Source organism: Anopheles cruzii, chromosome X, assembly GCF_943734635.1.
Source record: "Anopheles cruzii chromosome X, idAnoCruzAS_RS32_06, whole genome shotgun sequence".
NCBI lineage: Eukaryota > Metazoa > Arthropoda > Insecta > Diptera > Culicidae > Anopheles > Anopheles cruzii.
The window spans coordinates 719,961-744,595 of NC_069143.1; the positions used below are offsets into that span (position 1 = coordinate 719,961).

The window sequence follows — 24,635 nt, forward strand, 5'->3', positions numbered from 1 at the left end:
GTGTGTGTGTGTGTGTGTGTGTGTGTGTGTGTGTGTGTGTGTGTGTGGTCACTCTAATCGCAATACCTTTATCTCTCTCTCTCTCTCTCTCTTCCCTGCCGCCCTCACGGGATCGCCCGTCCTGGACTTCCTATAGTGCCACATGGCGACGCTCATGGCGTCCTCCTCGTCAGTAAGTATCGCGAACCCTATTTGCACACAGACACACACACGCACACGTACGAGTCACGTTCACGCAGTTTTTCGAGCAGTTTTCGAGCAGTTTTCGAGCAGTTCGAGCAGTTATTCGAGCAGCCGAGGGTGTCACACCGCGTATCTGGCGGAGCTAGTAGCCGGGTTACTGATTCTCTGCCACCGTTTCCATCTCCCCTTTTCTCCCCACGCACAGATCAGTGGCATGTTCGACAACGGCTACCAGCGGCGCAGCAGCAGCCGGGGGCAGGGCCCGGCAGGACGGGGGCACAGTCGGGGCGAGCATCACCATCACCACAGCCACCACCACCGCTACACCGGGCATCACCACCACCGGCACTACTGCCAAACCCACTACTACCACCACCGGTCCCGTACGGTCGGGCAGTCAGGCGGCCAGCGGAGCGGCTCCCGGGTCCAGCATGTCGCCGTCGATGGACGCCCGACGGCGGCGGAGGCGGCGCCGGGTCCGGGGCCGACCGCGGCCAACCCCGCGGTCATCATCGCGAACCCTCCCCGGCCGCCGGCGGCGGTGGCCACCTTCACGACCCTCGGGACAGCAGCCGGCAATAGCGGAGGTGGCGGGGGCGGCCGCCGGTGCACGTTCGCCCCGGTCGGACCCGACACCACCATGCCTCACCGTGCCACCTCCCGCCGCCACCAGCAGCTGCGGCGTCAGCAGACCTCCTTCGAGCTGCTCGAACAGCGGCGTTACCGGCTCGAACGGACGCTTGGATCACCGCCGCCCGCAAACCCGACGGTGACACGTCACCGCTCCTTCGCCGACTAGTGTGCAGCGAGCGGCAGGAAGGAGGAAGCGTGGCCGGGGATACAGGGACGAAGGACACCGTTTGCTCAATTACCGCACCCGGAAGTAGACGCGGAGGTCTTGCGCGAATCGTGCAGTTGCGGGTGATTTCCACTGCGCGTCGGAGCGAATTTCCCGCCAGTCCGCGTTAGATAGCTCAATATCCTGGTGTAGTCGTGTCATACTCCCACGCGGCCCAAAACCGGGGACAGATCTGGGCCGGCAGTCCACTATAGGTTAGGCATATCAACTCTGGGTTGTCAGTCGATCACCGTCTGACTGACCAATGCTCTCGGCCCCAGGGCACCGCCCTGGGTCGGTCCGGGGTCTGCTTCCGTTTCCTCTTCGTTTATCATATAATGCTAATTGTGTGGGGCTCTGTAAACACAACCATACCCAGCCCCCCCAGACACACTCCCTGCGGTCGGCCGTTCTTGAGAAAAACCGTCGCCGCTGGAACCATCGAACCGGAAGTGCCCGAACTGCTGCGGGGCTCGGTTCGAACCGTTTTCCGGATGGCACGAGCGATCGACCGCCCGTAGCCCCCGCGACCCAATTTCCAAAGGCTGCCCAGTGGAACCACACCGTGGTGGTGGAGCGAAAGTTTGATCCGAACGCAAGGAAAAGAAGAAAATCCCGAGTCTCCCGCCTTGTTGAGGGGCGATGGGGGTGGGGGGGGGTCATCTAAAAGGTGACCTAAAGTCTGCTTAACAATTTGGCAATTTACGAGAAGCAATCGCGCATCGCTCTATCTCTCTCTCTCTCTTTCTGTCTCTCCATCTGTCTGTGCTGTGGTTTGAGTTGCCTCGCCGTCTTGATGATGAGTTATACATCAAGCACGTCTAGTCACACGGAAACTGTTGCTGTGGGAAGCTAAAGTGTCTTGGCATTGGTCCCAGGTGGCCCCAGCAGCCCCCACCCAAACGGTTAACGCAGGTTGTGAATGGCGACCTCAACTCTTCAGCCAGGTCGGCCACACAGCCCCGAAGCAATATCTGAAGCACCGTCGATAGCCAACAGGCAGAAGGTTGTTGTCCTAGTGCCGCCTGTAGAGCGTAATCCCTACTACAGGTTGTAGTTCCGTCGAGAGCCAGATTTTGGAAACAACCAAACAAAACCTATCTATTCAACACTCGCGATAGGGCATTTTCAGCAGGAAGGATGTTAGCGTACTTCAAAAGATGTGTACATAAACGTGTACATGTACTGATTGCCGTGTCTCGTAACTAAAGCAACATGTAAATACATACTCCGAGTAGAACCGCTTGATCGTTGTGCTGGTCTCTCTCTCTCTTTCTCTCTCTCTCTCTCTTTCTTTCTCTCTCTCTCTCACACTTTTTCTCTCTCGTTCTAAACTATGCTTTCTGGATTGATTCTGGTTCGATTCGAGATACATCCCGAATTCCTAACCAACATCTACCGGTACCGGTCCAGTCCAGGCAAAAACTCTTGGGCGCTACCCGTTGACAACTTGTCAACAGCATCCTATCCTGGAGCCACACTCTCTGTGGGATCCTGCGACATCCCGGATAAGTAAAGGTTGTTTAATCACACCACCGCTTGCTATGTTGTGATTTTTCCCGAACGAGGCAAAGGCGCAATGCAGAACAGAGAGAGAGAGAGAGAAAGAGAGATAGGAAGAGAGTGAGAGAGAGAGAGCGAGAGTTTACCGTGTTGGGGCCCTACGGTTTGGGCGATATCCTCTGTAAAACGGCCCGTTTCGACCCATAATGTACACCTCTAGTCATCTATGTTTTCTAGGGCTCTCATGGAAAACAGGATTTTTATAACTCTTTTTATGTGATAAACGTAGCAAGTACAGCCACCTACTCAATTGTAACTGTTCATTAAGTGTAAGAAACCGTAAGCTGAAACATGTATACAAAGATTTATGTAATATATACACAAGGACTATGTTACGAAGCAAGCGAGACCGAGGGGAATACAAAGAGAAAAATAGAGAGAAAGAGAGAGAAAGAAAGAAAGAGAGAGAGAGAGAGAGAAAGAGAGGGACAAGGAAGTATGTAGAAGTAGAAGAAGAGAGTATATAAATAATAAAACCAGTAGAAACGATGTGTGGCAAAAAGTAAAGCTCGAAGGCGTTGTCGGCGTGGTGCGATGCCTAAGGGTGGGTTGAGAAGTTGAGAAACAGTCATGCCTGGCCCAGGGTGACCATCAGGTAAGCAGGATCGCGGTAGATCGGATCACGAGGGTGACTAATCAGGACGTTCTTGACGAGAGTGACTAATTTAGTACCAGGACAGCAGCTCGGGTCGGAACATGATGTTCGATTAATTCAGCGGCACCCGCAGTACATCATCGTCGAAGCCGAAGCGTGATCCACACAGGAGCCATCCCGTACTCGTCCGGCAGGCGTCAGGCGTCAACGCGCGCTGCTTCGAGGTTTTGTCTCCCTCTCGCCGAATTTGGAAGGGGATCCCGCCAAAGCCCGTAGCCCCGAGCCCTATCTAAAGCGAGGAATGAGAGGCCTTGCCCCGCCCTGGGAGGCTGGGAGGCTGGGAGAAATTACTACGAATGAGCATAGCCGAAAACAGGCCGGAGTTAATACAGCTCTGGCGCCCGCAGCAGCACTTCTTTTTGTGGCCCATTTTTCTTACGCCCGGAGGGCAAAAGAAAACCCCTATTGTGCGGCGTGGGGCCCAATAATAGCACTCGATGCAAAGCCCCCTTGTGTTCCCGGGGGCCGCAGGGCAAGGTGCTCACTCATGTTCCGTCCATATTGGTTTCTTTTTGTCGAACTTCCATTGTTTCTTTTGTCTCATCTCCCAGTCTCAGATGGGTGTTTTATATTTTGCCAAGGGGTTAGGATGCGCCACCCTTCAAATGGAACATAAAACGGAAACGGATGCAACAGAGCAGCAGTGTGCGCTGACTGCCAAAGGAGTCGGGAACACTCAACGCCGAAAACAAAGCAACAAACCAAACAACGTCTCTTTGAGCTTGGCACCTTGGCGGTGAGCCTGTGGATAAGATCCTCGTCCTATTCCTGGCCATTGTCTTCGTGCGTCAAGTTCGACTTCGACCCATCCGTGGTGGTTCGCATCGCGCTACGACACTTGTGGCTACGCCGCAAATCTCACACACTATCTACTGCAGCGTGTGGGTATGTGAATCGTGTTGCTTCGAGTTTCTATTGTTTGTTCCCATTTTTTTACATGTTTATTTCATTCTTTTCTTTTCCCTCTGCCACCTGTTTACCTTCCGGGTTCCGTCGGCGGCACCATCCTCGTGCCGGTTTTGGGGGACGCGAGGTTAACCGCAAAACTTCTAGGCGGTTGGTTGGTTCGTTGTTGTCGACGAGACGAACGGATGACTGTGACTGGGTCGATGGCGGTGGCAAAGTGCGCGAAACTCGGGGATCCCGAAAACGAAAATTGCTTTCTATTTCTTTTCTATTTTCCCATTCCGCGAACGACTCCATCAAGCTGCTGCTGCTGCTGCTCAGTCCTTCGAGCTAACCAAAAAAATAAACACCCCGAGCTAGGCTCCATAACCCGCCGTTGGCTGGGGGCTCATTTGTGGCGCGTGCCGTACGCGTTTCTGGCGCGTTGCAGCGGCTGCTACGAAAGGGTTCAGCAAAGGAAGTAAACGCCAGAAAAACGAGAAAGAGCGTAAAAGAACACAAAGCAAGCAAGCGGTGCCTAAGCAAACCTTCGTGCTAGGTGCTAAGAAAGAGGGCGGGGGCGATCTGTTTTCTTATCACATCACCCTCCCAGAAAGGTTAGACGCTGTTTTACGTCTTCCTTTTTCAAATCCAATTTTTCCATATCTTTCCCGCAGCCGCAGCCAACCGTCGCTGATCGAAATCTTTGATTCACGTTTGATTTACGTTCAATGGCATGTGTTTTTGTTGATCCGCACGCACACTTCCTACAAATTACGGTGCAATATAGAGGATTTGAACCTGCCTATTATCGCTGCCGATTACTGCTGTTGAATTATTAAGGCTGATGTGTTTACCCCGTTTTTTCCTGGCAATCCTGGTAGAGTCGATGGATTGCGACAACCATGGAATGCTTGGAATGGTTGGAATGAAACCAATTTTCAAAAGGTGTGTTCGAACACGAAAAAAACCCGTTGCCAACAGTGCAAACTAAATAGTACCATCTGCGCCAGCTTGAAGCACTTACCGTTGCCCGAACGGTTCATCTAAAAAAACCAACTGCTGAAAGTAAGTGAGCGGAAACTTTTTGCTGATATACCCAATGTACAGATCATATCATACTCCTGTAGATCACATTGCCGGGCGAACATTGGCAGGATCGTATCTATCAGGTGCAACATGTCTGATTTTGAGCGTCAATAGAAGATATCTCTGGCTTTTACCTCGTGTACGTACATGTACAGAGCAAGGAGTCGAAGGTGAGATTTATGTAGTTGAGTGACTGTAACTGAGGTTATGTAAACGTGAAATTAATAATAGAACTGAAACGTGAAGAGAAGCGACAAGGTTTCGCGGAAAAAAACCGAAAACACGAGTGAGGTTCACATCATCCACTCTTTATATCGAAATCTGTTCGCGATCTAATACAGTTTCTCTCCCAGGATGCAGTTGTTCGCAAATGTCCGTTGCAAACAAAACTATTGCACTTCACGTTGATGGTTGTTTTTATTACTCGTGTACCTCGTGTGAGCAGCATGTGCTCAGGATGAGGTTCGGCCCCTTTTCGCCGGCTTTGGACAGACTGTCGAGTCGAAGCTTTCCGAGCCACCGGGCACGGATCGGCGAAGCAGTTCATGCGTCTTCCCCTCCGAGCGTGCCGAGGCCGAGAGTGCGCATAAGAGGTCTGGTTTTAGCCCGAGATCCCGAACGCAACAATGAACGTCTCCTTCGAAGACGCGTGCCGGTGAATGAATCCTTCGATGCCAGCGGCGATCGGTTCAACACAGGACCAACTCTGCAATAACTAGCCATCGGCAAAGCAGAAACAGTAAACGGCATTCGTATACGCACGCAACAACCTTTGACGAGAACTTGCCTTCAAACCAGTTAAATCTTTGGTCAAACTGGTCGATGCTCACCGACGAACGGAGTTATTATCGAACTACAACGAATAGACAGTGAAGACTGCGGAGGCAAACCATTAAGTTCGGCCGATCTCCGATGAATGAACACTACCTAACAGTCGCACAAACGAAAATGACATGATAATCCACTGACTAATGTCCGCTAATCCCCGCTGGCAGAGCAGTCAGTAACGCTTTTCGCTTCACGCAGCTGGCCTGGGTTCGAATCCCGGGACCGGTTGTCACACAGCCGGCTGGCCATGGTTTCGATTCCCGTTACCGGCGTGACAGGGGGGGCTAACAACCCCGCCCGTAAAAATGAACTGTTGCGAATATCAGAAATATCAACATGGTCTCTGGTGCAGGCTAAGATCGCCCAGCGGTCGTAACGCCAAATAAGAAGAAGAAGAATGTCCGCTAATTAGTTGAAGATGCGCTTATTTGTGTGAGTTCAAGAGGTGGGTAAATAGAAAAACATCCATACGATTGTGCATTGTACCCAATTGTACCCAAACAAAAAGTATTTGTAATTTGATTTTTTTTTGTAATAAGATATTGCCATGAGAGATGCATTCAGGCATGAGAAGGGAGGAATAGCTCGAGGAACCTTTCGAGAGTTGCATGGGGCGTTCGGGATATATGCGGTAGTGATTCGAGAGAAACATCCCTTTGTGTCGCCAGAAAAGTACGAGAAAGCAGTTCATTTCCCATGCAAATTTATGCGTCTTGAGGAGCGGAAACACCGAACGGAACGTCGATTTACTTTTGCACACCAGACAGCTGAGTCTGACACCTGCTCGATGGCTGCGTGCGGAACAGAAGGTACCTCCCTTGGAGTGGTACGGTGTGCAATCACTGGAGTATTGAATTCTGGGTTAGTACCCCTTTTCATGCGTCTCAACTGCGAGAGATACGTGGGTTCATTCTTCTACCGGTAAGCATTGAAATACGATTTAGGGAAACCTTCCCCGAATGCTGAGCGACACCATCCCAACGACTAAGGTAGAGTAAGTTGAACGTACACACTCCAGGCCCAAATCCCTGCGCTTCAATCTGGCACAATTCGATGAATTGCGATAGTCTGTAAATTGAATTTGTAAAACGAAAACTTGCCCATTTTGTGAAGCAGTCATAGCCGGAACCCTGAAGCAAAAGGGCAGAACGGGAGAACCAGCTGAGATCGGAAAGAATGACGAAGAGCATAGCTCAACTGCAGGCTTTAAGCCTGTCGGATGTTTGGAGTTTGGTTTCATCGTAGCGCGCTATAAATGGGTGAGATCCTATTGAAAGGCTATTGGTTGTACTAACTTTTAACATGCTTTTCTCTACGGCCTCGCACAAGATATGGGTTTATTAACGTTGAGCTATTTCCAAATTCTACAAGCATCATTTGTAATTGCCCTCTAAAGAATTAAAACTTAACCTCCGATTTTCTATTGCGTTAAATGGAGGTTTGTTGTCAATTCAACCAAAGGCTTGCAACGTAGTCAACAACCTCTAATATTCATTGTTGCGCTGGCACTTGACTGCCGCCGGTATTCCTTTTTACCGCAGTTATTGGGATTGAAAGAAAACAAAAACAACCTGCACAATTTGGCAGGTACCTGTGACTATGTATAATATTGTTCTAAGCAAAAGGAATGAAAAACGGATGATCAGGAAGATTGGAAGATCAAATAGATAAGAAAAAAATACAAAAATTTATTAATTAGTAACTCTGTAGATGGACTACATACTTGTAAAATGTATGCCATACATTGGCATACGCCCTGTGTCTACCTACTTCGGTCGAGTCTCTTGTTCGTTAACGTAACGCACATACAGAGTAGGCTCTGGATAGGGTTCTGGGGGCTTTTCGGCTTCTTCCATGTACGAACAAGCGATCGCCAATGTGCTACCATCATCACTGAAGCATAGACTGGAGATAGAGCTATCGTACAAATGGAACTGGCACAGTCGCTTCTTATTGAACCCATCCCATATATTAACGTATCCGTCCGAGCCGCCAGTGGCAAATGTATTGTATACGCTGTGAAAGCTGATCGCATTTACGGGATAAATCAGCTCTATGTCATTTCCCTTCGCCCGGTGGCATTTGAATGCAAACTTCTTCTTTTGCACTTCGGGGCTCGGATCGAAGTACTCCACTGCGACCCGTCCTTCGATAGAACTCATCACATATCCTTCCACATTCGGAAAGCAGCGCACGGCGCGCGTTTGATACTTTAGCGACGACTCACGGCGTTCGACATAGGTTTTCATGTTTCGCAGATCCCAGATAAGAACTTTCCGCTCCGACGTGGCTACGACAAGTTTTTCCTCGGCGCAACTCATGGAGTACACTTTGCCATTGCTCTGTTCATACGTGCCAGCACATTCCTTCTCCCGTGCGTCCCAAAGCTTCACCGTTCGATCCCAGCTCCCGGTGAGTATTCCGTTCAACAGTGAGGTGTATTCAACGCACTTTACGCCAGCCCCATGACTGCCAAGCATGCTCTCCGCTTGCGCGGTCAGATCATACAGTTTGACCAAATTGTCCAAACCACCGGTAGCTGTTTTAGACGAGTCCTGGAAGGAGAAAATAAGACAAGACTGTATTTGCACTAATATGCTGTAGTCGCCATATCATGGTTTACCAAAAAGGCACAATCCAACACTGGAGATGAATTGCTGAACTGAAGCCGCACCGTGTTGGTAACCACGTCGTACAACCGCACACGAGTATCCCAAGACGATACAAGTAAAAACTTATTCGTTTTTGGTGAAAACTTCACGGCAGAAATGACATCTTCTGGGGCATTCAAGAGCTGTGTTTCTGGTTTACGGGCCATTGCGAATTTGCGTTTCTTAGAAGTATCTTTCACAATCGAATGAGGTCAAGATTCAGTCAAAGTTTCGTTATTGTTTACATGCGAATGGGAGTCTAAACGAAGCCAAACGCTCAAAAAATGGTTTGTGAATTACATTGCTGTACGATCTTTTCGCATATTAAAATCTATCACGAACAAAAAACCTATACACCACTCGGCATTGTAAACAATACTAGTGTAGTGCGTGACAATGTCTTTAAGGACATTCTAATTGTTTCTAGACTTGATACTTCTCCTCAAATACAGTTGTTGAGATTGAACATAAAGCTACTTTTATCTTTTCAACGCCGAAGCGATTAGGCCGAGAAACAATCCACCTCGTACACAGGACCTTTCCCCATGATCGAAAACACAGTTTGTGCAGGACGATTTCTTATGTTGCACATACACATACAATACATTTTTATGGCGCATGTAGCATTATAGCACAGATTGTAAATGCGATTATCACTAGAAAGATTTTGCACCGGAAAATTTTTAACATCTTTAAAATTTGTAGATGTTATTTTGTGATGCGAAACTTTACACTGAACATTTTTTCATTCTGTAGGCCTTATAATTAACATTTTTTTTGCGAAATATTTAGGACTACAAAAAGAAAATGCAACGGGATCATAAGATCAATAATGTTTACAGCTCTCATAACAAACTATTCTGACGTGTACACAAAAAATTTCAATGACAGCTGTCACTTCACTCAGCAAACAGTTGTCAAAAACACTGTTCGGCAAACAGGAGTAGCGGTGAAGAAGTGAAGAAGGGAAATACAATATAGTTAAATCGAAAATCTTAAATTTTCCAAGATATCTTTGGACGGATCAAATTGAAGTAAGTTTGTGATATTACTGCGTTACGAATGGTATGAACGCGCTGTCTGAAACCAAATCACGGCCCTTTGGTGTGAAACTGTGGATGAAATTATGTAATTTTTCCAAGCATCAATTCCTTTTGACAGCCGTATTTTTCTACCGTTCTAGTGTATGATAGTGAATCGATTCAAAACTAATTGTTCACCTAAATGTAAAACTGTTTAGTTCACCACTTTGTAGAACAATGCTGCGAATTCCGCTCACCCGGGTTATCGCCCTGGGTTCCAGATGCCACCCACAAGCAATCATTCGAACCTCCGCTAGCGTTCCGGCGAAGGTGCCAGAAAAGATTGAAGTATTCGTCGACGATCAATCGGTGATGGTAGAACCGGGCACAACAGTTTTGCAGGTATGTATATTTATACATATATATAAATTAAATCTACAGTGAAGGTTACGTGAAGTTGCTTTCCCTTTTAATTAGTTACATCTGTGTGGCTTCTATTGAAATCTTATAGGCTGCTGCGCAGATTGGGGTAGAGATACCTCGTTTCTGCTATCACGAACGGCTAGCGGTAGCAGGTAACTGCCGCATGTGTCTGGTTGAGGTAGAAAAATCCCCTAAACCGGTAGCGGCCTGTGCGATGCCGGTAATGAAAGGGTGGCGCATCAAGACCAATTCTGAAATGACCCGCAAAGCGCGCGAAGGCGTCATGGAATTCCTGCTGATGAATCACCCATTAGACTGTCCGATCTGTGACCAGGGAGGAGAGTGCGATCTACAGGATCAGGCGATGGCGTTCGGTTCAGATCGATCCCGCTTCACCGACATCCATCACACCGGTAAGCGGGCCGTCGAGGATAAGGACATCGGGCCGTTGATCAAAACCATCATGACGCGGTGCATTCACTGCACGCGTTGCATCCGCTTTGCGTCGGAGGTGGCGGGCGTTGATGATCTTGGAACTACCGGGCGTGGCAACGATATGCAGATCGGTACGTATGTGGAAAAGTTTTTCCTTTCCGAACTGTCCGGCAATGTGATCGACCTGTGTCCGGTCGGTGCGCTCACCAATAAACCGTACAGTTTCGTGGCACGCCCCTGGGAAATACGGAAAGTTGAATCCATTGATGTGCTGGACGCGCTCGGCAGCAACATCGTGATTAGTACGCGCACTGGCGAAGTATTGCGAATTTTGCCGCGTGATAATGATGCCATCAACGAGGAGTGGTTGTCCGACAAGTCGCGTTTTGCTTGCGATGGCCTGAAGCGTCAAAGGCTCATTGCTCCAATGCTTCGCAAACCGAACGGCGAACTCGAAGCTGTCGAGTGGGAATCTGCATTAATTACGGTTGCGCAGGCGTTGCGTGGGGCACCAAAGGGAAAAGTTGCCGCAGTCGCTGGAGGACTGGCAGACGCTGAAGCGCTAGTTGCGCTTAAGGACCTTCTCAATCGACTAGGATCAGAAACCTTGTGCACCGAACAAAAGTTTCCAACGGATGGCACAGGAACGGACTTTCGCTCTAGCTATCTGCTAAACTCGTCAATCGCATCGTGCGAAGAAGCGGACTTGGTACTGCTCGTGGGCACCAATCCTCGCTATGAGGCACCGCTCCTTAACACCCGTTTACGGAAAGGTTTCATCCACAACGAGCAGAACATTGCCCTGATTGGACCGAAGGTTAACCTTTCCTACGACTACGAGGTATGTGCTACTATAAAATTTTATTCGCGTTGGCAGACTCACGAGTGCTATTTTAATTTATGCTATCAACGATGTTCTTAACGAACGTTCGATGAACGATGCAATTTAAGCACATTCAAAATCAAGTTAAATCTCGCTTTTATCTGCAGTATTTGGGCAGCGATACATCAGTTATTCGCGACATTGCTAATGGGCACCATCCTTTTGCGAAGAAGCTGCAAGAGGCAAAGAAACCACTGATCATCGTTGGTGCTAATCAGCTGGCGCGCAAGGATGGGCATTCTTTCCTTACTTCGTTGCATGTCTTTGCCAATGCGCTGTCGACGGCGGATGTAAGTATCTTCGTTATTCTTATTAATTTATCAATTTTTCGACTCTGGCTCAGTTTTGGTTAATAATTCTGCTTTCATACCTTTTATAGAAAAACTGGAAAGTGTGGAACGTTTTGCAAACAAATGCAGCTCAAACGGCGGCCCTAGACGTAGGCTATCGTGCTGGCATCGAATCGGCACTGGAAGTTCAACCGAAAGTACTCTTCCTGCTTGGAGCGGATGCTGGAGTTATTGATCGTGAAGCGCTGCCGAAAGATTGCTTCATTGTCTATCAAGGGCATCACGGCGATGCTGGCGCGCAACTCGCACACGCCATTCTTCCTGGTGCAGCCTACACCGAGAAGCAGGCTACATATGTGAATACAGAGGGACGTGCCCAGCAGACGTTGGTTGCCGTCACACCGCCCGGTCTGGCTCGGGAAGATTGGAAAATTCTACGCGCTCTATCGGAAGTCGCAAGTACTCCGCTACCATACGACACTCTAGATGAACTGCGGGCGCGTATGGAGGACGTAGCGCCTCACATTGTGCGTTACGGACGTCTCGAGGCATCCAACTTTTTCAACATCGTCGATGCACTGCTCAAGCACGGATCGGTTCATTTCGAGAGCGCCCAAGTTGAAGTACTGCAGAAAAAATTGGAGGACTTCTTTATGACCGATCCGATAACGCGAGCATCACCTACGATGGCTAAATGTGTGACGGCCGCAAAGAAACAGGCAATTAACTAAAGCTGTTAACTTTTTCGCTTATCGTTCGTTTCTTTCGGCCTTAATGCGGCTAGCACCTGATAGCTCGGTAGCTCCCAAGTATACTTGAAGCGATGCAAATAGAAATTCAATAAATTCTCTGCTACCATCGATCAGAGCTCATTCTCGTGCTCCATCAGAGGATGTAGTTAACCGAAACAGGCAGTTTCAAAACGATCGACTGCAATCGTTGTAAATTAGTAACACCATGTTGGTTGCATATTTAAATATGAATAAATCGCTTTGTAAATCTAAGTAACGTACATTTTTGTTGGTTCGCACTTATGTAAACCCGAACTTGATCTCCGCCAGGTATATTTCTGTCATTCTTTAGGTACCCTATAGCACACATATTTATCTCTATGAATCCCGAATCGAAAACCGAAGATCCTTCACGTTCAACAGTATAACACAAACTGCAGTAGAACTACAGGAGCATGTTGTTACCCATTGTTGTTCAAAGTATAAATTACAGAAATAATCTAATTACAACAGCATGCTTTCTCGCAATAGAACCTCCAGGCAACACGCTCAGTTCCATGTTTTTAAGTTAAATGTTAAAGCCCATGTCTCGCATACACTGCTTGTGTCGTTCTATGAATTCACTGCAATTTTCCTCGCCGTTCTCCATGATGCTACAAACAAGAAAATAAATAGTAAAAATAATGTTTGGTTACGTAATATTAAATAAGACATTTACCATGCATCACGCGCCTTTTTCGTCTCCGGGCAAGCGCAACATGCTTTACATTTTGGTTTCTCTTTGATTGGAGTTGGTCTAGGTTCTTCAACTTCTGATGCAGTGGCCAAGAAAGGCATAGCGCTAACGGAACCTCCCATTTTTTCAGACACTGGCTTCAGTGATCTTACAATAAACAAATACTATTAGAAATATCGGCAACGCTGCGATGCGACGGAAAGAAGTGCAATTTTGGGAAGTGCTCCTGGCAAACGATGACCGATACGACAGCCAACACTGACGCACTTACTGGCGGAATGTTATTTGCTGCAGTCACCACTTTTGCTTTGAGTACTCCAGAACCAAATTGATGCTTTTCAGAATTTCATAACGATTGCGTTCAGCGTTCAGTGTGCTGCGATTGAAATCTATGACCGCTCGCTGTATGCAAGATTACTCTAATGCAGGATGAAGCAAGAGATTTCTGGCTTGGGCCAGGTTTGTTAGCGAAATTCCAAAAATATGTTTCTCTCTTCACCAACGTAACTGGCTGGTGTCAGTAATACACGTGCTGTCATTTAGTAGAGCCAATGGGGCTTTAGTTGCAAAAAGGCGGTTCTGTGTGTAGGTTTAGTTCTATCTCCTCATGATGTGGCTTATTCATTGCTCTGATGAAACATAACCATTATTTTCGGATGTCATTTAATTAATAACGTATTTTAGTTATTTATTGCCTTTACCAGCCCAGATATTTATAAAAACGCTTTCAATCTACTCGAAACAACGCGGACCAAAATAATGACGGAAACATTTGCTTACATCTCGAGGCAGTTCGTGAGATTGGTTAATGGTATTTTAACAAGCCTGGCCTAAGCTCCCTTAGGTTAAGTGAGCTCTTGGTTCAACCTGCATTATTAAGGTAACTGTATTATCAGGTAACGCCGATTGATTTTTGTACGCTCCACAAAATGACTGCGTGTACAGCCCACCACGCAGCTATGTTGTTGAGAATGGAAACAGTTCTTAGAATTCCATTGAAGAACCTGATCCACGAAATAAAAACTACCGGCATTACCATTACCTGATAATACAGCTATTTTATATGCACATCTCCGTCAACAACATTGTACTGTCAAATTGACAAAGAGCTAAAAAAAAGTGACAGCAGCACCAAAGCAATAAATGAAAACCAATAGAACAGAACAATTCTAACGGGTACAGCGTTGTACACGCGGCTGCAGCCCTTGAAAAATTCCCTGGTTATTTGATTAGCATACCCTCGAAGCTTGTATTTTGTGAAATAAGCTAAATTTGATCTCCATATTCAGTGCGAAACGGTTCCTTTTGCTGCAACCGCACCGCAAAATATAACCGCACTACCGTCACAGTGAGCAATGGTTTGTGTGCCGTGTTTCATTGTTCCTGTTTTGCTGTATATTTGGCATAAATTTATACAACCGATTCTTCTGAAATATTGGAATCCATGGGCGAAGAAGGATGGACCAGAATCCGATTCGTCTTCGATTCAGCTTGATTGCAAAGACGGAATCTGCAGTTTTGCTAAACGAAAACTAAACGCTGTTGAGAGGCAGGATAATGCATATGAGAAAAGCGAAACGATTAACACCAAAGCATCCAAAAACGAATAATGATGTTCATATCGATGTTAAGCATGAATAAAAATTACGCACTATACTGGTAACAATGGTTGCAATTTCACATCTAACACATCTGTATCCGAAATAGTAACCGCCCAAGTTATTGTCAACATACTAGAGTACAGTACAGTTATGGAATTTACTACAAATGATAAATTTATCAGTGCAACTAGAAAAATATCAATATTGTATATTAAAATGCATTTATGCATTATAGTCTCATGTTTTAAAATCCCTAGTTGTGGGCATTAAGTCATGTGGATTGTTTCAATGTTGTTTGAGAAATATATTTTGCACCATAATGTTCAATCTTAGCAGCTAACAAAGAAAACATATTCTATTTTATTTTTTTCTAGTATGGGTGTAAAAGGGCGACGTACAAAAGATACGATACCAGAGAGAGAAGATTATTGTGCGTTTATTTTTTTAGCTCATTCAATCAAAGAGAAGAACGACGCTCAAAGTCTCTATAATACCCACATCAGGCACCAGGCTTATTCAATGCTTGGTCATGAACGTATCGCAAATATCATTGTGTTGGTAATGGTACGCACCACTGGACCACTGGAAGGGTTGGAGAAGTGAGTCGGTGGGTGCGTATTCCGTGAGCGAGTCGGCTTTTCTCAGCACACCACCACATGCACGCGAAGCTTGCCGAATGAATGGTTCCGAAAGGCGCATAACCAAAACAGTCTTCGTCAGGATCAGGCGGTTGCTGGGACCGTCTTTTCGTTCGCATGCGAAGTGAAGCAGTAGTGATTCTAAGTAGCGAATAAACTCTCAATGAAACGGTCTATTGCCTGCAACAATCAAGAGAATATCTTTAGTGGGATCCATTGTAGCCGCAGCAATTGAATGGTTGCATTAGGTACGGTACCATAGTGAAAAGCCGTAGCTTGCATTCCAGTTGAAACAGCTATTGCTTCAACGCTCATAGTCGAGTAAGTATTGAGTATGGTTTATCCTGCTACCTGATACCCATTAATGGATGCCAGTAGGCGGGTGCTTCACCGGCTTTTTGTCTTTGCATTTAGTTTAAATAAGAAACTGTGTTGCGGCAGAAGTGAATCAGACTAGACCGGGCCGTCCTCGACGATTGAATATTCGAATATTTGTAACATTTAAATGGCTTCAACGATCTCGAGACGGCATTATTTCCTGCAAAACGAAATTAATGTTTTCGTTCAATGCACTGAACTTTTCGTAATTCGCTGATTTGTTCGGTTTCCACTACCATCTATCACAGACGGCTTTGTTCTATGGACCGTGTGTGTGTTTTCCATCTTCCTACAGTGTGTTAACGACGTTCTTAAAGGGTAAGCGGAGAAGCATAGCGGCGGCTATACTTTGCCACCCGGCCCACAGATGCATGCAGCGCGCATGTTTGCTATGATGTGTACCTGTACGTGCATGGCAAGGAACAGTGAATTTTCCCCTTCAATCGAGATGAAGAGGAAACTTCTGCAGCGAATTTCACGCCTATTGCAACTGATCACAGTAAGCTCTGTCGGTCGATGGAGAAGTACATGAAAATACCTGAAACAGAAGTGCTTGTAGCAAGTGTTGTTTCTATTTTACACAGAAAAATTTATAAACACAAATAATGTGCTCTTAATAGCTGTTGTCTCAGTGCCAAACGCCAAGAATGTAGCCATTTGTGCGGCAGTTGAACCGTAATTTTGTCATTTCAATTTCAGGACGGACCATTCAAATCTACCTCGAAAACTGTACTCATTTACACCGCGCAGAATTCAAACCGCATACGTAGCTTAAGCAAGTAGCAGAAATCGAAGAAAGAGGAGTTCGTAGTAAGGAGCACCATCAGTGATCTGATACATCGAGTGAGAAAGGAAAATTGTGGGACGTGCAGGAATCGGATTCAACATGGCATGGAGATTTAAGGCATCAAAGTACAAGAATGCGACACCAATCGTTCCAAAGCCAGAGGCGTGCATAAGGGACATATGCGTAGGTTCGTATCAAACCTATGGCAATAACGTTGCCGCGTCTGCTGCGTTCATCGCGTTCAACTGGGAGCATGTAGGCTCAAGTCTGGCAGTGTTGCCAATCGACGATTGTGGCCGCAAAGGCAAGGCTATGCCTCTTTTGCACGCACATTCGGATACGGTAACCTACCTCGATTTCTCGCCGTTCCATGATGGTCTCTTAGCGACCGGATCGCAAGATTGTCTGGTGAAAGTGTGGCACGTTCCCGAGAAAGGACTGGAACAGTCGATTTCGAATCCCGAGTGTTCATTCTCCACCAAACAAAGACGAGTGGAAACCGTCGGTTTTCACCCAACTGCAGACTGCTTGCTCTTCGCTACCGCAATAGGCTGCGTTAGCCTGTGGGACTTAACATGTCAAAAGGAAGCTTTCAGTAAGAAACAATATCCTAACACACTTACCCATGTCACTAAGTCTGAAGTAGCTAATGCGGCTCTCGTTTTCGTTCAATGTTTCCTTACTTCACAGCTAACAACGACCATCCTGACGTGATACAATCGCTTAGCTGGAAACTTGATGGGAAGACGTGTGCTACCAGCTGCAAGGACAAAATGGTGCGTGTCTTGGACCCCCGTGCTCCCTCGCCTATCGTAATGGCGACGGAAAGCCATCAAAGCATAAAGGATTCGCGAATCGTCTGGTTGGGCGACCAAGATCGTATTCTTACAACTGGTTTCGATGCATCACGTGTGCGTCAGGTTTTTATACGTGATCTGCGCAATTTTTCCACACCCGAAAAACTGCTTGAACTCGACTGCTCAACAGGCGTTCTTATGCCATTGTTCGATCCCGACACCAACATGCTCTTTTTAGCTGGAAAAGGCGACACTACCATCAATTATCTAGAGATCATCGACAAAGATCCATTTCTAATTGAAGGTATTCGCCATTCCGGCGAGCAAACCAAAGGAGCTTGTTTAGTTCCTAAACGAGCGCTCAAAGTAATGGAAGGGGAGGTAAACCGCATCATTCAACTGACATCAAACTCGGTCATTCCAATAATGTACCAAGTCCCAAGAAAGGTACGTGGTAGACGTGCACTATGGTAGGTTAGTTAATGCAAGGTTAATTACATTTTGTTTCATTATTTGACAGAGCTACCGTGATTTTCACAACGATTTGTATCCCGACACTAACGGATTTAAAAGTGAACTTACTGCTACGCAGTGGCTGATCGGACTGGATGCTCCAGTGCCAAAAATTAGCCTGGATCCAGCTATGCGTGAACTGGGTGAAGCTCCTGTTGTCGTAAGTTATTTTGATTCACTATTTTCTTTGCATTTTGCACCAAGCAAGAGGAAAGCATCAATACACCATGCCTATGTCTTGTTTTGAATATCACTGCTCCTTACGAAAATATTTAACAATTTTTCTCTTTATAAACAATCACACTATGCTGTACAACGTGTTTATCGAAGGTCTTCCATACATTGTTTAATAACCCTTTCTGTTTTTGCTTTTCATTCTCGCAACTATGCCGTCTAAACTTACCTATAGATCTTGAGAGGTCCCCTCACCGAGGTGGTTAATAACATAGCCAATAAAACACGCAACAATAATGCGTGTGACACTTGTACGGCAGTAAAAATTGAAAAGGAGAGTATCGTGAAGCCTCACTTTGTACCGATAAAGGATAAAATCAAGCAGATAGAGCACCAGTCACATACGGAAAAGTGTGAACTTGAACAAAAGTTTAAAGAACTTTCGTCGATAAAAGGGGGAATAGTCAATGAGAACGCCAATCTAGTAAATAACCAGGTTGAAAACAACGGAAATCATCAATCGGATGTCACAAACAGCCAGCCTTTGGACCAAGAAACAATCGAATCGGAAATGGGAAAACAGGGTGAAACAACCCCGCCGAAACCATTGCCAAGAACATCAAGGAACAACTCTGTTTCGGAGTTTCTTTCTGGATCCACAGAGGAAGCCAATAGCGTGTCAGCGCACAGGCCCGTAGCAAGACCTAGAACCACTACTGCCGCATATAAGGTTAAACGTTGTTTGGACTCGTGTTCATGCTATAGTTTTGGTTGTTGCAATTTTTATTAGCTTTCTTTTAGGTATCGTTTTGTTGTGGTTTTTCCTAATTTACATTTAAAAAAATAGAAATCCGTGTTAGTGGTAGATAGAAACGCACGGTATTTTATGTTGCATAACGTCACGTAACTGTACACCATCTCTAACAAAATCCTCGGTTAATTTTTGCAATCTTGCTCCTATTATCTTATAGCCTCGCCTTGGGCCAAAACCGTTCAGCAGCTCGACGGCTCAGGGAGAGTTTTCATTCGATAAAATATTCAACGTTCCACACGCACCCTGCAGCGAGTCGGTAGAAAAAGATACCGTCAACCGCCACGACGATTATTCGCTCGATACAAATGGAGGCCAAGATGTACAATATTCAAGCCTCAAGGAAATGAAATCATCCGAACCAATGGACCAAGAAGATGAGGCCCTCCGGCAACAACCCGATGTAGATGGGTCCCCCGTAGTGTCTACGTCCGAGTTGAGAAAGGTATGATTGGGTGTTTTGCCGAAGTGGTGTTGCTATACTTTTGCATGCTTGTTTGTGATGTTGCGCATAAAATCGAAGTACTCGACAACTTTGCTATATTTATCATCTAAGGTAACTATTTTAACGGAATCCTGTTTTTCTATTTTCTTGAAAACCCCGTCTGGACATCACTCACTTTAACAGACTGATAAAAGCGATCAGGTTGTCTAAATGCGTTACAAAGGATATGATGTAGAGCGTATTATTTACTTAAATTCTGCTGTTTTTCCTAGATTTTCGAAAAGAATGCTTCCACGGAGTTGGTAGATCAGTTCGATGCTGCTGCTGCCGAAGAGAAGTCGCAATTCGAGCGTTTGACTGCACAAAGATCAAGTATTGCGGAAAGGCGTCGGATGTATGAAGGCAGATCCCAGAGTATGCAGGAAGAAAAACCTGGTTCACCGACGCCTTTAAGGTAAAACGAAACGATTGTTAAAATAATCATCGTAAAAGTATTTTTTTAAATTTTCATTTGTTAATTTGTTTTTATTTAATGTAGACGGCGAGAATCTTTGAAAGTACGAGGAGAACAAAAAATTTCCGATGATACTGACGCTATGCCACCTCCAAGTTCCGATTTTTTACCAATCCGCAAAGACCTGACGAAAGAGAATGTTCCGGACACAATCAAGCGAAGTAATAGTACGACTTCTAATGCCAACAACACTGTATCAAAACGAACTTCCACTGTGTTTGGGAGAGTGTCCAAATTTCGCCATTTGAAAGGCACGCCCGGTCAAAGAAGTACAAACATTGATAACATACGCAACCTAAGTCGTCAAATTCCTGGCGAATGTGACGGGTTTCATGCAAATGCTCAGCGCGTAGCTGTACCTATAGCGGGTGCCGGTGGTAAGATCGCCGTGTTGGAACTGGATAAACCAGGTCGTCTTCCTGACGGCGTCATTCCAACGCTAGTCAACAAGCAAAACATCATGGACTTCCAATGGGATCCATTCGATCCTACGCGACTTGCTGTTGCGTGCGACGATGGCGTTGTTAAACTCTGGACAATCCCGGACGGTGGATTGACTGAGCCAACTAACGAACCGTCAGCCGAACTAGTTGCTCACTCAGATAAAATCTACATCATCCGCTATCATCCCCTTGCCGAAAATGTGCTACTCACCGCAAGCTGCGATATGCTGATGAAAGTATGGGATTTGAATACCATGATGGAGAAGTACTGCCTCCGCGGTCACACTGATCAAATTTGTTGCTTCTCTTGGAGTTCGTGTGGTAAATACGGTGCCACCGTCTCCAAGGACACCAAGATAAGAATGTTTGAACCGCGGAAGTCAAATCATCCGATCAAGGAAGGTACCGGACCAGTCGGAACACGCGGTGCTCGTATTGTGTGGGCACTAGAAGGAGAGTATTTGGTGGTAACCGGATTCGACAAGTAAGTTTCACTCATTCATCATAGTGCCAGAACTATTGTTTTTTTGATCAACTGTTTTTTTTTCTTCTTATTTTTCAACACAGAGCTTCGGAACGGCAGATCTATGTATACAAATCGACAGATCTGAGCACCCCTATGGGCATGGTCGGTCTTGACGTGTCACCAGCTATTTTGATGCCTTTTTACGACGAGGATAGTTCCACTCTTTTCGTAACCGGCAAAGGCGACGTGCGAATCTATTGCTTCGAAATAACCGACGAAGCACCATTTATCTGCCCTTTGTCCCATCATCGATGCGCATCAATGACGCAGGGGTTAAGCTTCCTCACGAAGAACCACTGTGACGTCGCGTCCGTAGAATTTGCCAAAGCTCAACGACTCACGAATGGCACCGTGGAAACCTTGAGCTTCACAGTTCCTCGAATCAAATCGGAACTGTTCCAGGATGATCTTTTCCCTCCTACAAAAGTCATGTGGCATTCAACACTGACTGCGGAAGAATGGTTTGCCGGAAAGGATGTTGAGCCTGCTCGAAAAAGTCTGCAACCAGAGGGCATGGAAACATGTATGTATGAATTTTCGAAAGAGTAGCTAAAATGACACTACGGCTCAGGCTGTATTCACCGCCACCACTTTTATAACCGCGGATAGTGTAAAGTCAAAACCTCTTGGTGCGTTTAAACGCTAAGCCAAACAGAGGCGCTTCCAAAAATGTACATTCCAAATTGGCTTGAATTTGCATTGGCCTGAATTTGCCTCCAAAAATATGCAAGCTTGATGATGGCTTTAGAAAGGCTCCATGCGTTGTTAGTAGTTTCTAATCTGTCACTTCTATCGTATTTCGCAGTATCGTCGATTTATACGTCCACAACACCGATCTCGAAGAAGAATGAGACAACTGAAGGTTCACTGAAACTATCAAATAAAACTACCGAGCAAGTTAAGGAAGAGGTATGCACCGCTTATGAAAGCAGATTCTCGGAACTAATCAATGGAATCTTTTCATTTCAGATAAAAAACTCAGTTAGTGCCCGAATGCCGCTGAACAAAACTCTCGAACAAGACAGCATGGAAGGTGTGGACGAAAGAGAATGGGACGAGTAGACACAGCAGCCTATCCAATGATTAATTTTATCACTATCATTTATATATTCGCCTAACCCCGCCTTCAAATCTTCCGCATTTTCAATAGCGCACTTCTCGTATGGAATCTGCTATCAGCCGATGCACCGAGCATCCTAATGATTACGTTGAATAAACCTCCCAGTTTGAGTTTATTTTCACTTGAATCGATAACACATGATTATATTTGTTTCGTTTACTTCATTGCCCACGGGCGACACAAAATTTTATTTTCATTTTTTTCACACTGCATTATAAATTGTATGACTCATACTGCACAGGAGTAGCAAATAGCAAACGAAAAACAAAAATATTGACAACAGCGTAATAACACCGAGACTGATTCCTGATGTATGCGTAGTTAAGGAAAATGAACTACTGCCAAGAAACAGAAAACCTTGTTAAAAATTAATTTTTGGACGAGCGCTTGCTGTAGACAATTTTATACACTTTATAAACTAATTGTTCGCGATGAATATTAGGAGGTTTTGTAAAAATAACAAAGGAATGATGAAACTTTTAACGTCAATATAAAAATATCAGCAACTTGAACACAAAAAACGAAGCACGACAATATGGGTAACTTAATGAGCAAAATATTAAAACAATATTAGTCACTTTAGTGCTTACGAAGTATTTTTTTCCATCGCAAACGTTTCAAATCATCTTAATTTGCACTTTATGAAAAATTATTGATAGTCAGCTACCACACTAGAAACTAGTCAATATGGCTCTTATAATCGATCACTGGACATGGTGAAAGCTAAGGGTTGTTCTTACCCTTATAAGATGTGGTTCAACAAACGAAAATCGTGTAAAACGTAGCTCACGGTAACTAAGAAGAATTGGATAATACAAAACAAGACACGATCTTATGGGAAAATGGCATTACAAAGTGATGTAAGCCAATACAAAATATGATAAATTGGTAGGGCCTGTGCAATTTTGACGGGCATTAAGATCAGTATTAGGGTAATTGTATTGACCAAGATAAACATTTGATGAACGCTCTTGCTCTATCAGCGCTTGCCAGAGCTGCACGTATGCAAGTTCCTTCAAACATTTCACTCGCTCTTGTCAGTAATCGAAGCAAACTTCAATGCTGTCCAACCTTCTTCGGAACGGTAGTGTACATAATGTCATTGGAAAGAGTTAATATTTTATTTATTTTTAAATGGTTTGAAATTACACTAAATATTGTGATCATTGTATTAATTAGTTCGAATGCAATTATGTCTCTGATTTAATCTAAAGAGTGCCATCTGATTTAAAACGTCGGTTTCATTCTGTAGATGTTCGATAAGACACATTGCCATTGCTTTTGTTTTCACTATTACGTAACTATTTCGATGCAAGCATGGAAGCACTTGACTTTTTCTCGATGAACAAGAAACAAAACAGAATGCTTGGTCGCAGTAAAAGTTGTAATACGTTGGGGGAACGTGTGTCGTGTCTTTGTTTGTGTCGTAACTTTAATTACAGTCTCATAACCCGACTACTAATCAATATGTTGATATTGTAAGATATTTGCTTTCCCAAAAAAAATCATAATAACCAACGTAGGCAGTAAAAGACGAGGCATGAAACGCCAGAGAACTTTTCTAATCTTTTTTTATGGGGCATCAAGCTTACGAAGTAACTGTGAACAAAATCGTGCTATAGTGATATCAAGAGAATGAGCACGAAGCACAAGTTATCACGAAGTTACTTATCGCAGAAACTACTTAATGTCCTCAAAGCCTGCTTATTCGGTCTTACTCTCAATCTATTCACGGTGCATCTAGCCAGGTGAATAATATAAAATATGCTTTAGCTCAACAAAAAGTTTTGTGAATTCAGCTACAAATAAAATATTGATACCTATTGTTTGCACTCCACTTCAGGCTGTAATGGCTATTTTCTTTCCGAAAGAAACAGTATTCAATAACATATTTTAAAATTCTCAAATTTCAAGAGCTGCCAATCATTCCTCTGTTTCCACTAAATCGTCATATACCACCGCATGTCCTATTCTACTTATTTTTTATTATTTTTACAGCATACTGATACAGCATGTTGAGTTTGTTTTATGGTTACAGATGTATGTTGGATGCGGAATCGTCAAGATGCTTTTGTTTCGGATTCGTCAGGCTCTTCGACAGATCGATTAACTCTTTCTACGTTCTTAAAGCATATAGATTATCATGACGCGATTCGCTGATTGTTGGAAAATACGATGGACATTCTGATTCATAATTTTTGTGAGACTGTCTAAGCTTCTAGATTCGAAAATTGCGTTTGAAATGAAAGGCTTGTCAAAGATAATTTTGAAATGGCACTTTTGAACTCTTCTCCTCTCAGGCACTGGTGGCAAGAAATTCTACCAGTGCCTGAAAATGTAGCATTACATAGTATAATTTTGGTTGTTTTGGATATGGAAATAGAACATATAATACAAAATAGTATGGCTACAAGCTTAACTGAAAATTTAGAGTTATCCTACTGACTGTGAGAGTTGAGAGTTATGTATTAACCTACCGAATCATGCACAAAGCAATTGTGATGTTATTTTTTACAGAAAACCACAGAAACCCTGTATCAGCGCCGATTTCAATTCAACATTAAAACCTACTGGATATCGGGTATAAGGCACATGGCAAGGGCTGTGATAACATGTCTCTAGCACTCTCTAATGTTCTTCTTGCCAAACGCAACCGCTCAGCATCCGCTGCTGACC

The 24,635-nt window shown here is 44.9% G+C and overlaps 4 protein-coding genes across 5 annotated transcripts in view; 3 read left to right on the forward strand and 1 right to left on the reverse strand.

Moving 5' to 3' along the window:
- LOC128272902 (dopamine receptor 2-like) overlaps positions 1 to 982 on the forward strand; it is a 7,882-nt gene extending 6,900 nt beyond the window's left edge. The window contains exons 2-3 of the mRNA XM_053010824.1: positions 137 to 172; positions 389 to 982. Of these exons, the coding sequence (XP_052866784.1) occupies positions 137 to 172; positions 389 to 982 (630 nt within the window). The remainder of the gene's footprint in view (positions 1 to 136; positions 173 to 388) is intronic.
- Positions 983 to 7,506: 6,524 nt separating this feature from the next.
- On the reverse strand, positions 7,507 to 9,246 carry LOC128279112 (mitotic checkpoint protein BUB3-like). Its single transcript, XM_053017836.1, has 2 exons — positions 8,665 to 9,246; positions 7,507 to 8,596 (listed from the first exon to the last, which is right to left on the reverse strand). The coding sequence occupies exons 1-2, from the start codon at positions 8,857 to 8,859 to the stop codon at positions 7,808 to 7,810; spliced, it is 984 nt and encodes a 327-aa protein (XP_052873796.1). The 5' UTR covers positions 8,860 to 9,246; the 3' UTR covers positions 7,507 to 7,807.
- A 343-nt stretch (positions 9,247 to 9,589) lies between these two features.
- LOC128269440 (NADH-ubiquinone oxidoreductase 75 kDa subunit, mitochondrial-like) lies at positions 9,590 to 12,605 on the forward strand. 2 transcript variants are annotated; one of them, XM_053006911.1, is made up of 5 exons: positions 9,590 to 9,726; positions 9,948 to 10,116; positions 10,226 to 11,413; positions 11,563 to 11,745; positions 11,835 to 12,605. In XM_053006911.1, the coding sequence occupies exons 2-5, from the start codon at positions 9,952 to 9,954 to the stop codon at positions 12,474 to 12,476; spliced, it is 2,178 nt and encodes a 725-aa protein (XP_052862871.1). In that variant the 5' UTR covers positions 9,590 to 9,726; positions 9,948 to 9,951; the 3' UTR covers positions 12,477 to 12,605. The 2 variants fall into 2 exon arrangements, with proteins under 2 accessions (XP_052862871.1, XP_052862862.1); XM_053006902.1 differs by having other exon boundaries at positions 9,591 to 9,726; positions 9,933 to 10,116.
- Positions 12,606 to 16,715: 4,110 nt separating this feature from the next.
- Positions 16,716 to 23,786, forward strand: LOC128274735 (coronin-7). Its single transcript, XM_053013036.1, has 10 exons — positions 16,716 to 17,211; positions 17,307 to 17,860; positions 17,934 to 18,086; positions 19,072 to 19,356; positions 19,540 to 19,557; positions 19,629 to 19,810; positions 19,895 to 20,797; positions 20,881 to 21,362; positions 21,645 to 21,748; positions 21,809 to 23,786. Exons 1-10 carry the CDS (start codon positions 16,716 to 16,718, stop codon positions 21,899 to 21,901), a joined length of 3,270 nt encoding a protein of 1,089 aa, XP_052868996.1. The 3' UTR covers positions 21,902 to 23,786.
- Positions 23,787 to 24,635: the final 849 nt, after the last annotated feature.

Bases quoted from the DNA above. Each gene is read 5' to 3' on its own strand.
- LOC128274735 (XM_053013036.1), top strand. From the start codon at position 16,716: ATGGCATGGAGATTTAAGGCATCAAAGTACAAGAATGCGACACCAATC. The intron at 17,212-17,306 runs GTAAGAAACAAT...CTTACTTCACAG, and splicing joins ATGTCAAAAGGAAGCTTTCA to CTAACAACGACCATCCTGAC. The intron at 19,811-19,894 runs GTAAAACGAAAC...TATTTAATGTAG, and splicing joins GGTTCACCGACGCCTTTAAG to ACGGCGAGAATCTTTGAAAG.
- LOC128269440 (XM_053006911.1), top strand. From the start codon at position 9,952: ATGCTGCGAATTCCGCTCACCCGGGTTATCGCCCTGGGTTCCAGATGC. The intron at 10,117-10,225 runs GTATGTATATTT...GAAATCTTATAG, and splicing joins CGGGCACAACAGTTTTGCAG to GCTGCTGCGCAGATTGGGGT. The intron at 11,746-11,834 runs GTAAGTATCTTC...TACCTTTTATAG, and splicing joins ATGCGCTGTCGACGGCGGAT to AAAAACTGGAAAGTGTGGAA.
- LOC128279112 (XM_053017836.1), bottom strand. From the start codon at position 8,859: ATGGCCCGTAAACCAGAAACACAGCTCTTGAATGCCCCAGAAGATGTC. The intron at 8,597-8,664 runs GTAAACCATGAT...TTCTCCTTCCAG, and splicing joins TGTTGGATTGTGCCTTTTTG to GACTCGTCTAAAACAGCTAC.